This window comes from Plasmodium malariae (assembly GCF_900090045.1).
Source record: "Plasmodium malariae genome assembly, chromosome: 1".
Lineage (NCBI taxonomy): Eukaryota > Apicomplexa > Aconoidasida > Haemosporida > Plasmodiidae > Plasmodium > Plasmodium malariae.
Window position 1 is genome coordinate 864,680 of NC_041775.1, and position 13,433 is coordinate 878,112.

The following is a 13,433-nucleotide window of genomic DNA, read 5'->3' on the forward strand; positions in this document are numbered from 1 at the left end:
GAATACATATATATGCATACATGTATACATATGTATAATGTATTCATGCTATATATAGACCTAACACTTTTTTTTTTTTTTAAAACGTGTAATGCTTTCGATGATGAGCATTTTTATGTTGGATTTTTTTTCCCATATTCTTTATGATCTCGTAATATGTCTCATAAGCATTCTGCGTAATTATTTTGTTTTGATTTATCATCTTTTGATTTATCATGTTTTGTTTTATTTTGTCCTGCTATACTTTGTCATGTTATACTTTGTCCTGCTTTGCTTTGTCTTTTTTTGTTTTATTTTTCATTTATTGTTTTACTTTTTTTCGCTTTAGCTCTTTAGTTTAAGAGCCTTAAAATGATTTCCTAGGAAGGTAACATGCCCCTGGTTAAGGGTATTACCTCCGAAAGCATTTTTAAAGATTTGTGGAAAAATTATGTGCATAATAGGCATTGTTTTTGTATTATATATAAATTAATAAAAGTTCAGCGTCCATTTGTTCATTAGTTCTTGTACAACTGTTTGGACAGTATTGTGTTTGTTGATTAATTTTTTTTTTTTTTTTTGTTATTTCTTATGTGTTTACTCGTTTTGTATTATTGCATATATATTTTTTGTTCTGTAAATTCGTTTGAGCTTCTTTGTTTTGTCTCAATGTATGAGTATTTTTTGTTCTTATGTTTTAACGTTTTTTCTTTTCTTTTTTTTTTCTTGTGTTTTTCCCTATTTTTTGCGCCTCTGTATTTTTTTGTGTTTTTCCCCATTTTTTGTGTTTCTGTATTTTTTTATTTTTTTGTATTTTCCTGTCTGTCTGTACTTTTTTGCAAAAGATGAGCAAGAGAAATGATTTTGAGTAACTTAAAAAATCGCGAATCGGAAAAGGAAAAAGAGGTGCGTAAAAGGAATATAAAAAACACACAATCGCACGTGTTTAGTAATATACCAATATTCTCTTTGGCAAATTTACGAAAACAAAAGGAGGAGATAGGTACTTGTTTGAAAGAGGAGGAGCCAAAATGGATCAACCAGGTGGTAAGGAAGGAAATCCTTAATGGTAAAATAAAAATTAATGAAGAAAAAGTTGAGAAGGAAAACGATGACAATGAAAATGCTCGAACAGAATGTCGAACAAAAGATGGAATAAAAAATAGGGGATGTTTATTTTCTAATAAAACAAATATAACAAATAAAACTTCTAACCTCCTTGACACCCTGGATGGCTTGAAAAAACAAATTCAACATACTGATGTTAAGCCATACATTACTGAAAGTGCAGTAGATAAAAATACTCAGAGAGTGAATTCTGGGGGTAGCTATTTGTGCAATGAGGAAATATATCAAAGGGATGTATACCCAAGTAGTAATACCATTATAAGATGTATGGAAAATGTAAATACTCCATCAGGTTGCACACATACATGTAGTAATTTAAATATGAAGAAAACAAAAATATGCAATTTGAGAAAAGGAATAAATGAAATATATCATCTGGAAAAGAAAAAAGGTCATAAGGAGGAGAATAGCGTTTTTTTGTCCCTTTCAAAAAATAGGAGTAAGAAGTCGAAAGGCACCGAGAAGGAAATGCTAAGTGCATTACGACTAAAAAATGCTATAAGTTACACGAAAAAGGAAAGTACAGATAGAAAAGTATGTAGTAACATGAAAATAAATAAAGATTTTTACACAAATGTGAATAAAACATATGACCATAAATGCACTTACAAGAATTATAATATTGCATATCGAAGTAGCAGTAAAAAACGTAGTACAAACAACGGTGCCGTTAGAAGAGTAATTCAGAAGGATAATATTTTTTCTAATATACGAAAGAGGGAAAAACATGTTTTAGAAATATTAAATGATGAAGATAGTACCATTGAAGGTAGAGGCGAGTTATTAAATTATTGCTCACACAGTAGTAGCGAGAACAGTTATAATTTGATTTACATATGCAAAAGAGGAAGCACGCAGGCGAATCCTCAGGCGAATCCTCAGACGAATCCTCAGACTTGTTCATTTAAATTTCTTAATTGTGAGAAAGAAGGGCTAGGAAATATAAATCCACTGGAAGGTGTGAACATGAACAAAATTAATCCACACAGCGCGGATAGGTTGAATCTCGAAAAGAATAAAAAAAAAAAAAGAAAAAGTAAAAATGGATTAAAAAGTAAAAATGGATTAAAAAGTAAAAATGGAGTAACAAGTAAAAATGGTTTAAAAAGTAAAAATGGAGTAACAAGTAAAAATGGTTTAAAAAGTAAAAATGGAGTAACAAGTAAAAATGGTGTAAAAAGCAAAAATGGTGTCAAAAGTAAAAATGGTGTAAAATGTAAAAATGGTACACAAATTAAAAAACATGTACAAGTCAGTGAAAATGTTAATAATAATGGTAATATTAAACAGAACCCAAAAAAAATTACAATGCAAACGAATTACCGATTGAATGAAACCGGGAAAAAAAGTTTACATGGATGTAGGAAAGGTACGACCAAAAAGAAAGTTTCAGTAGGAGAAAAAACGTACTTAAAAAAAAAGGCCAATAATGATAGTAGTAATAATGCTCATCGCAGTAATGGTCGTAGCACTAATAATCGTTACTGCAGTAGTAGTAGTAGTAAAAGAAGGAAGAACAATGTCGAAAAAAAAGGAGCCATATGGCCAAATTTCGTACAATTTAATAGACAAAATGAGTCAAAAAAAGAAAAATCAAAAGATGTAACAACAGGTAATCGTATTAACATAAAGCGCAGAATAGACAATAAGCGAAATGAACTTCTTAGCAATTATAATCATAAACAAATAATAGTTAAAAGTGATAATAACGAAATTGACATTCGTAATGCAGATAAATGTTCACTTCGGGAATTGGCACAAAAAGAGGGAAAACGATCTAATGGTACTTTTATTTATGCATATAATATAAAAGAGGAGAAGAAACAGGAAAATAATAATAACAAGCAAAAGAGTTTGTTGCAGAATTTTTGTAGTCATAGACAAGAACCTTTTTCAAATAAGGAATGCACAAATAGCTCCAGGTGCAAATCTCTCACGTTTGCAAGTGAAAAGAAGATAGAGGAGAATGAAGGAGAGGAAGAAGAAAACGGAAGCAAATATTTACATATGGCTTGTTTAAGGACTGAGAATGAAATACTAGGTGAGAAGAGAACGTGCATGATCAACAAGGTTTTGAAAACAGATGGTATTGAAGGCATAAATATAAGTACACATAAGAAGTGGAATAGTGCAGGAAACGCTAACTGCTTTGGTAACAGTGGTGCAAACATTGACTACTTCAGCAGTAGTGGTGGAAGCAATGAGTGCACAAACAAAAGGGTTAACACTGGTACCCTTGGAAATAGAAGGTGTACAAGCCTGAACAATTTAACAGAGGATTCTTTCATATTCAACTCGCTGTTAGTTACTAATGATCTTCGAATTAAGATATGCTACAGTAACAATTATGTTGATTTCAAAAAATTAAAAAACCGCTACAACTGTGAGGGAGAAAATACTGGAAAAATAACTGGAGAATGGACTAGCGAAATAACTACAGAACGGAATGACAAAAAAATGGGAGAGAAAAAAAAAAGGTTGGATTCCCCAACAAACGGGCATCTGTTAAATTTAAGCGATGACTTATTTTTAATTTCATTCGATTCAGATAAAACAAAATCAAATTATGTTCAGCAAAAGAAAAATCCGTTCACAACTTTAGATGCCATTAGTGATTTGAGTGCGAACAATTTGAGGGGAGAAACTTTTTCTGAGCATTATGTAGCAAATAATCATTTTTTACATAATTCGATGTTTTTAAATATTAATGATCAGAATGATAAGAAGCATGAACAATTTAATTTAATAGATGACAATAGTAATATTAACATGTGGGGAGATATAATTTATGAAAAAGATGCAGGTGTTAATAAAAAATATGAGGAGAGTGAAATAATGAACTTTTTTGAGAATAAAATGATTGAGAAAAATGCGAATATTTTATCACCACAAAAAAGGAAAATAACAACAGAACAAAGTATGAGTTGTAAACAGTCAGAGAGAAAAAACTGTTTCGATTTTTTACAAAGGGGTTATGTAACAGATGGAATAGGAAAAAAATTATGTACATGTGACAACTCATTAAACAACTCTAATGGTATTAATTGCTGCTCTTGTAAAAATGCTTCACAAGGAAGATATGCATTAGAATTTCTAGCATTAGAAAAAAAAAAAAAAAATAATAATACAAAAAGGAAATGTTCATTAGGCGAAATTATTTGTTATAGTAATCGATATAATAGTAAAAATGATTTAGATATAATTAAAATAGGAAATGGTTTAAGGACACCACAGAATAGCAATAGAAAGATTAATGATATACATATTTATACATGTTTGGAGAATAGTAATTTAAAATGGGGAGGAGAAGAGGAAGGTTACAATTCCAATGATGATGAATCATCTTGTGCATCAACAGTATTAGTAGAGTACGATAAAAATCAATTAGAAATTTTATTTGACAATAATAGCGTGAGTTGTGATGAGGGAAAAAAAGGAATGAAGTATGTTGGGAAAAAAAGAACAGAAAAAAAAAAAAGAGGTAATTTTCTATTATCAGCTAGTCCAAAAGTTAAGAATAGTATCACAACAGACATAGTAAATGGGAGGAAACCAAATTCAGTAAAAGTTAATAGTTCATACGGGGTACTATGTAATAAGAGGGGAAGCAACAAAAAGGAAAAAGAAACAAGTAGGAGTAGAAGAAGCAGTAGTAGTAGTAGTAGTGGTAGTAGTAGTGGTAGTGGTAGTAGTAGTGGTAGTGGTAGTAGTAGTGGTAGTAGTAGTAGTAGTGGTCGTATTAACAGAATGACAAACTGTGTGGCAAAAGGGGGAAAATTTGTAACTAACGTTTTTGAAAAAAGCAATAATTTATTAGTACTTCAAAAATTGAATAATGCCATTAATAAAAGGGAGCCTATATCGAAACATACAACTGCAGTTGAGACATATGAGGGTAATACTTGTATAAATAACGAAAAGACAAAAAATGAATCATCAGACAATTTTATGGGCAGACGCTATTCTGGTATAAGCAGTGCATACGTTAAGATGCAGCAAGAACGGAAGAAAAAGGGGAAAAAGGAAAAAATAACGGAAAAAGAAGCAAAAAAAGAAGCAAAAAAAGGAGCAAACGAAGGAGCAAAAAAAGGAGCAAACGAAGGAGCAAAAAACACTGTTACACAGATACAAGGAGGAGAAAGAAGATACAGACACACTGAGTCAGCAGACAACGAGGATGATTGTAAAAAAAATATATTTTATGTGAACAGGAAGGATAAAAGGGAAGATTTTTTAAGTAATTCTTTGGATGTAACCAACGGAAACACAAATAATATGGCTCTTCATTTAGTAGAAAATAGGGAAGACTTAATATATAACGATGAAAAGATAATTAATCAGAATAATAATAACGAATTAGGGAGAAATTATTTTTCTGCAAAATGTATTGATTCATTGATGAAATATGAAAGTAATGTACTTCAAAAAGTAGAGGAAATTGAAGAAGAAAAGAGAGTAGAAAACAATTTTTATGAAATTAATCATTGTAGTGACATAAATTTTAAGGATGATGAGAAAAATCAAATACATCAGCTTTCGGTATTAAAATTTCTTATAAGTAAAAAAAATAAAAAGGGTTTTATAAAAATTGAAAAGGCGAAAAAAATTATAAAAAGTTTACACAGAAATTCACATACGAACGAAAAGAATAGTATTAAAAGAAAATTTAGTAGGAAAAAAATAATGGATGATTATACCCTTAACAATAACAAAAATTTGAGAAGGAAGCATAAATGGAAGTTTTCTTTGGCTAGTAAGAGGAATCATATAAAGCACATTGAAAATTACAGTTGCACACATAGTGCAGCTGATTCAGGGAAAAGAACAAAAATTTTCAGTGCAAACGGAATAAAGAACTTGCAGCAAAAGTGTCATAAACATATAGAAAAGGAAGATAGTACAAATGGTGGAAGCGAGGCCTTTTTTGAAAAAACAAACGGCTTTGAAAGTACAAAGAATGGAGTTCATTACAATGACGATTACGGCGAGCTTAATAATAATAGAAGTAATATTAATATCAGTAATAATAACATTAGTAATAACTATAGTAGTAATAAATATAATAATAATAATGGTAAAACTAATAATTCCCATTTTTTGAAGAATACGAAATTGAACGAGGAAAAACGAATAATATACTTTCAAAATTACGAACATAACAGGAACAAAAAATCCACAGAGGGAATAAATATAGAAGGAGAAAGCTGCACTAAAATTTTAAAGAATATAAGGAAAAACTTACCTTTACATTATGAAAAAAAAAAATTGGAAAAGTCTATTCGAGTCAAAGTTCATAAAAGAGTGTGTGCACAAAAATATATTAAAAAACGAAATAAAAAAAAAATAAGCAAAAAATTAAAGGACCTATATTATATACTGGATGATAAGAAAAAAGAGTCCTTTTTAGTTTCCCCTCAAAGTATTAATCCTCTTGTAAATTCATTAAAAAATACATGTACGAATAGTAATGCATATCTTAAAAGAAAAAACTCCCAAAAGTTATCTGAGCGGAAGAAAAAAAATATTGCAGACAAGGAAAAAAAAAAAAAAAAAAAAAAAAAAAAAAAAAAAGCTAGATATAAAAAAAAAAAATTCGGAAATGCAAAAAAAGCTAGCTATGCAAGAAAAATTAAACGATCAGAATAACGAAGACGATCAAATTAGTACAAACAACTTGGTGACAACACAAGAAAAAAAAGAGTTGTATTTAAGAAAAAAAAATGCATACGTGGGCAATAAAGAAAATAATTCTTCTTTATGGGGTAATAGCTCAGTAAAATGGGAAATGAGCGCTGTTTTGAACATGGATACCAGTAAAAAGAACAGCGGCCCAACATGTGCAGATCTAAACTACAGCAAAGTGATAGGCGGGAAAATTACACCAGATGTAAAGAGGAAAAGAGAGGATGCAGCATACGTAGAAGAAAACGATAATAATGACAGCGGTGTCAATGATGATAACGATAATGATGACAATGATGATAACGATAACGATGACTATAATGATAACAATGTCAATGATGAGGAAAATAAAAAAAAGGAGATATCCAAAATCATAGCAAACGGACAGAAAGAAAATGCCACGAGCATGACTAGTGTGAGAAATGGGGGAATAAAGCATTTAGAAAAATCAGGCACGTACAGTTTTGAAAATGTAGAAAAATTTTATTTGACCACTTTTGAAGATAATTTGCGTAGTCCCCTGCAAAAGCTAAACAAAAATGAGAACAGATTGAATAAAGCAATAAAAATTGAAAAAAATTATACAAGAAAGGGGAAAAAATTTCCTAGTTTAGTTAGTCCAATAAGAGTAAATGTGGACAATGTAATTTACAGAGGCGATATTGATAGTGATACCATGTACAATAAATGTAGCAATAGTACATGTAGTAAGAGTAGCATTAATGACAGTGAAAAAGGTAGAATGAAGGATTATATGAAGAGTAAATGTAATGGTACAACCAAAATGAAAGGTGAAAGGAGCTGTCAAGATTCCCTGATACGTATGAAGGACGATCCTAGTAACAATTTAAAAAAGTGCGAATATACATTTTCGTTAAATTTAGGAAAATATGTCACAAATCATCGTATAAATGAAATAAGTTTTAAAAAAAACATTTTAAAAAATAGCATAGGGGAACATTTACCAGTAAACAATAAGGTAAGCAGAAACTGTAAACTTGTTGAAAGAAATGGATTACCATGTAAAAGAGGTGGGGTAAAATATGGAGTTCGAGATGAATGCGTAGAAAAGGTTAGTGAACATACTGGAGGGGATGAGGCTAACGTAGAAAGTATAAATAAGGGGGGGGAAAAAAATCAAAGGAGTAACTTTTTTGAGAGCAAAAATATATTTCGTCCTGATAAAAGGGATGTAAATATTAAAAAAATCAATCAAGATTTTTTAAATTTTAAGATAAGGAACTTAATGGTAAATAGTAATACACGTTCTGAAGAGGGAGAGGAAAAGAAGTATTTATTAAATAATGGGAAATGTAAAAATGGTGAAAATTGCACAAATGATTTAACTATTAATTGTGAACATGATGAAAAAATATTTTGCTCCAATATCCTTTTTGGGAAAAAAAATAATATAAAACCATATGACACATCAGTTGAGAAAAAAACAAAATTGATAAGAACAGCAACAATAAAGGAATATTTATCAGATAAATTTAAAGAAATAAAAGAAAGAAAGAATATATTTAGAGCACTATCTGTGAATAATATTTATAAAACTATATTTCCAAAAGTGCGTTTATTTAATTCCACTCAAAGAGATAGTAATAGTAGTAAAAAAATGTTGAACAGAAGATGCTATAATACCAATTTAGAGTTAAACAGTTTTAATAAATCTACTCCTTGTAAATTAAATAAAACGAAAAGCTTAATTTATAGAAATACTAGTATCAAACGAGGAAATTTGTTTGTTCCCACGAAGAGAAGTAAAACGAGGGGAGAACGAACCGGTCCCAAGGGTAAAGCAAATAAAGGAGAAGCACGAGAAGGTAGAGGAACAGGACAAGGACGAGGTGGTGTGTATATAAACGTCACTACCAAAGGAACCATTCACAATAACATCGATAATTTTCCACCTTATAACTTGCTATTTCGTGTCCCCAATATAGAAGAAAAAAAAAATTTCAGCGTAAAAATAAAGCGAAATTATTCTGCTCTACCAAATGTACAGGACCAAAGTGATGAAATGAAAGAGAACAAATCTGAATATGATACGTATGGAAGAAATATTTTTCATGTCCCTACATGTAAAAATAATACAAATAATAAGTACAATAAAAAGAACAATGTATTTAAGGATAAAATTTATTTTTTCAAAAGAACAAAAAGCGCGATGCTGTTTAAAAAGGACGAAAAGGTGTGTAGAAAAATGCCCAAAAAGATAAACGAATGTACACGTGTAAATGTATGTGAACAGGGGAAGATAAAAAAATGTTTCTCCATGGTAAACGAAAAGGTTATGAAAGAAAATATTTATCTAAATACAAATCTAATCAAAAGTAAGTACGGAGGTATACGTAATTTTATAGCTAATCCGAGTTTTTTTTTTGAAAGTGCGCTAAGAAACAATTGTGAGAAGATGGCTACAGAGGATGGCGTGAAACAGAGAAGCCAACCAGGTGAGAGGGTATAGAGTCAAGTTAAGATGTCAGTAAATATTACTATTACCATTGTAATTACTATTATTATAAAATTTTTTTTATGTATATAATATATAGGAGCATTCAAAAAATGGTATCTTTAAAGTATAACATGCAGAGTAAAATTTTTTTTAAAAAAAATGTAAAAAAAAAAAAAAAAAAGAATAATATATGTATGTTGTATTCCATATTTGTAAAGTTTTTTTTTTTTTTTTTTTTTTTTTTTTAACGTATTTTTAGATAGTTAAAGCTTCTTCAAAATATACAAGTAAATATAGAGTACTCTGCAATGATGTTTAAACAATTCTGATGTATTTATGTATACCATATGTTATGTGCTTTATTAAAATCATCTGGCGCTGCCACTTGGTTTTGTACATGTACACATGCACATGTGCATTTATACACATACGTATATGTGCATACTTGTATACTCATATATGTACTATATAAATATATATATGTACATGCAGGTATGAATGCCACAAACAATTGTGGTACTTTACCGCCTTAGTTAACTTATTAAACTTAAAACATCAGATAATAACCTTTTAATTTGCGTTGCTTATCAAGCAGATCAAAATATCCTTTTTAATTTTCATTTGTGCTGTTAATAAATAGTGGTATATGTTATATTACGTTACACCGTGTTATGCTACTTAAAGTTATATTTTGTATTATATTAAATTTTATGTTAAGTTTGTTTTATCAATTTTTCCTATACCTTTTTTTTTTTTTTTTTTTTTTTTTTAAAAGATAAATAAAAACAACTCTTCATAATTGTAAAAAAAAATACTAATGTTGATGTAGTTATAAAAATAGGTAGCTTAAAAAAAAAGAAACATAAATAGAAATAGAAATATAAATATTAATAAAAAAAGAAAAAGAAAAAGAAAGAACAAGAGCAAAACATGTAATGTTCTATTTGTAGTAAAAAAAAAAAAAAAAAAAAAATTAAAAAACTGAAAAAACCTAAGTGGGTTAAGAGTACTTTGTTTTTTAGATATCATTTGTTCCTTGAAAATTGACGCCAAGTATTTTATAAAACCTGAAAAGAGTGCCATATAGTTCATATATTATATATATATATACATAAGCATATATGTATATTTATTTATGTGGGTGTTTACGTATATGTAGAGTCGTTTTATGAAAAAAAGCAATTTATATGCACTCGCGGTTAGCTGATAAGCATGATCAGATTACAAATAAAGTACAGCAGGAGACAACAAAAAGTATAGAGGAAGAATTTCACAGAATATAATTTTACATCTGCTACTTTGACATACATTCATATATATATATATATATATATATATATATATATATGTATTCTTTTTTGAAGTTACCTTAAGCATGGTACGTATTTGACTGAAAAACAGGCACATGAGATATAAGAAAAAAAAAAAAAAAAAAACATAGTACTATGGAACACAGTATGATATGGCGTAATATACATATTTTTATGTAATAATTATTTAGATACTTTTTCTGAGATTATAATTAAAAAAAAAAAAAAAAAAAAAAAAAGCTGAGAGCACATTCCCATTGATATGTGATTATACCATTCATGAAAACTTTGCAAGGGCATTTACATATATATGTATATATATATATATATGTATATATATATATATATATATATATGTGTTATTGTATGTGTGCTATGTATATGTGTTACGCATGTGTATGATAATCGCGTGTGGTGTACATTTTTTTTTGTACATGTTTTAATATGCCTTTGTTTTTTTGTCTCTCTCCCCCCCCCCTCTTTCCCTCCTTTTTGTAGAACGAACCGATGAATAACGGAAAAAAAAGGCTTAACAATTACTTAAAAAATAAGGAAAGGATAAAGAAACTAAAAATAGAAAGAAAAGAGAAACGTAAGGAAGAAAATAAAATTGAAGGGATTGTAAGAAATGAAAAAAGTAAAGATAATAAGGAGAAGGAACATTACAAATTTAAAAAATATGCATTATGTGTCGGGTATGTAGGCAGCAGATATCATGGATGTCAAGGTCAAGGAAAAGAATCTATGACAGTGGAAAATGAAATAGAAAGAACATTAGTAAAAATTAATGCAGTAAAAAAAAATGGGAAAAATTTTAATTTCTGTTTATCTAGATCGGCTAGAACAGATCTAGGTGTGCACGCTTTATATAACGTCTTTGTTTATAATATTAATATTGACTGTACCTTCTCAGAAAATACTAAAGGAGAGGTTGAAGTAGCAGGTGAAGTAGAAAATGGAATGGAAAATGCAGCGGTAAGTGATGCAGGAATAGAAGTCCAGGAGGTAGAAGACATTTCGAAAGGAAGGACGATAAACAAATGGAGGAGCAGCAATCATGAGGAGGTGAATGTTGAGGACGTCATACAAAATGGTAAAAGTGAACACGATAGTATTACCCCAAATTACACTAGTAACAGCTTTCTTTATAAAAATGAAAAGAAAGCTATCAACAAAATTAGCAGTACTGATGATCCTACTAAGGAAGATGAAGCAAAACAAACGACACATAAAGAAGATAGTGGTCGAAATAGCAATGATGATGTTTTTGAAAAAAGAAAAGAAAAAGAAGAGAAATTTATAAAAATTTTGAACTTACATTTACCTGCTGATATCAGGTGTTTTAATATTTATAAAGTTACTAAAAGTTTTGATGCTAGAAAATTTTGCTCATTCCGATTGTATGAATATCTATTTCCTGTATATGTATTGAGCGAAGTAGATATTAACATGAAATATAAAGAAGTTTATGATGAAGTTATTAGAAATATTGATGAATATGTGAAAGAAGATAAAGAGAAAGTAAAAAGGAAAAGGAGCAATTCGTCTAGGGTTTTGGTGGATGTGCACAATGGAAGTGCTTCCAGTGGAGAGAGGCTTAACGGGGGCCTCCACGAGAGTTGCTCTAAGGATGGACGTGAAAATGGAAATAAGGATGCAAGCAAAAATGAGAGCAATACATGTGGATATAACGACGGCAATAACTATGGCAATAACTATGGCAATAACTATGGCAATAACTATGGCAATAACTATGGTAATAACTATGGTAATAACTATGGTAATAACTATGGCAAGGATGGCGCCCTGTGCACTCAGAAAAGCTGCCCCGAGAAGGGAGAGGTTCGATTGGAGGAGGATATTTTCACCATAAAAAAATACAAAGAAGAATTAACGGAAGAAGAATTAACAGAATTTTTTGAGATATTCAATAACTACACAGGATATCACAATTTCCACTGTTTCACAAAGTATAACGTAGATCAAACGACATATAGATATATAAAATATTTTGACGTAAGCACAGTGAAATTATATGACTATAATTTCTTATCCATAAAAATATTAGGACAATCATTTTTAATGCATCAAATAAGAAAAATGATAACGCTGGCTGTTGAAACATTTCGAAAAGCTACTACACAAAATTCTATTTATTACTGTTTAAATAGAAAGCAGTATGTACCTATTTCTGTCTTTCCATCAGATGGCCTAATGCTCATATGTCCTTATTTTAATTCATATAATGAAAAAGTGTGCAATCCACCTCAGAGTCCACAAATATGTTTTAAGGAAAACGAAGAAATTACAAAATTTAAGACGGACAAAATTGCCATATGCATTATTGAAAAAATGAAAAACAATGTGTAATTTTAATTTTTTTTTTTTTTTTTTTTTTTTTTTTTTAAATATATTATGTACGTGTATGTAATTTGAACGTGTGGAGATGACAAAAGGGGCATTCATATTGAAAAAAAATTGCTTGACATAGTTTAAGTGTTTTTTAGCTCTTCGTCGTGTTCAACATATACACACATGAATCATTTCACGAAAATATATGCTCATGATATGTATACATAAATACGAACTTATAAATATGTATACAAAAATATTTGCGTACAGATAAAAATATATACATATATATTTATATGAGTGTACATATGAAAATACGCCCTTATAAAAACATAAATCTTTTTTTGCTTTGTTTGTAGATGGAAAGAGTGGGTTAACAGGATGAACCAACGCCCCTTCGTTTTTCACTTTATGAAGGAAAAGATGTGTAAAAACTTAAGTCAGAATATTTCATCAATCCATAATAAGGAAAATCAAAGGGAACAGTAAGCATAATGTGTATAATTATTTTTCAGTATGTTACA

At 29.4% G+C, this 13,433-nt stretch overlaps 2 protein-coding genes across 2 annotated transcripts; both read left to right on the forward strand.

The window, feature by feature from the left end:
- Positions 1-837: 837 nt before the first annotated feature.
- Positions 838-9,259, forward strand: PmUG01_01027300 (conserved Plasmodium protein, unknown function; the record flags this gene model as incomplete). Its single annotated transcript, XM_029008510.1, is given in 2 exon segments — positions 838-6,642; positions 6,656-9,259. The coding sequence occupies 2 exon segments, from the start codon at positions 838-840 to the stop codon at positions 9,257-9,259; spliced, it is 8,409 nt and encodes a 2,802-aa protein (XP_028860062.1).
- Positions 9,260-11,064: 1,805 nt separating this feature from the next.
- Positions 11,065-13,398, forward strand: PmUG01_01027400 (U2 snRNA/tRNA pseudouridine synthase, putative; the record flags this gene model as incomplete). Its single annotated transcript, XM_029008511.1, has 2 exons — positions 11,065-12,923; positions 13,269-13,398. The coding sequence occupies 2 exons, from the start codon at positions 11,065-11,067 to the stop codon at positions 13,396-13,398; spliced, it is 1,989 nt and encodes a 662-aa protein (XP_028860063.1).
- Between the last annotated feature and the right edge of the window lie 35 nt (positions 13,399-13,433).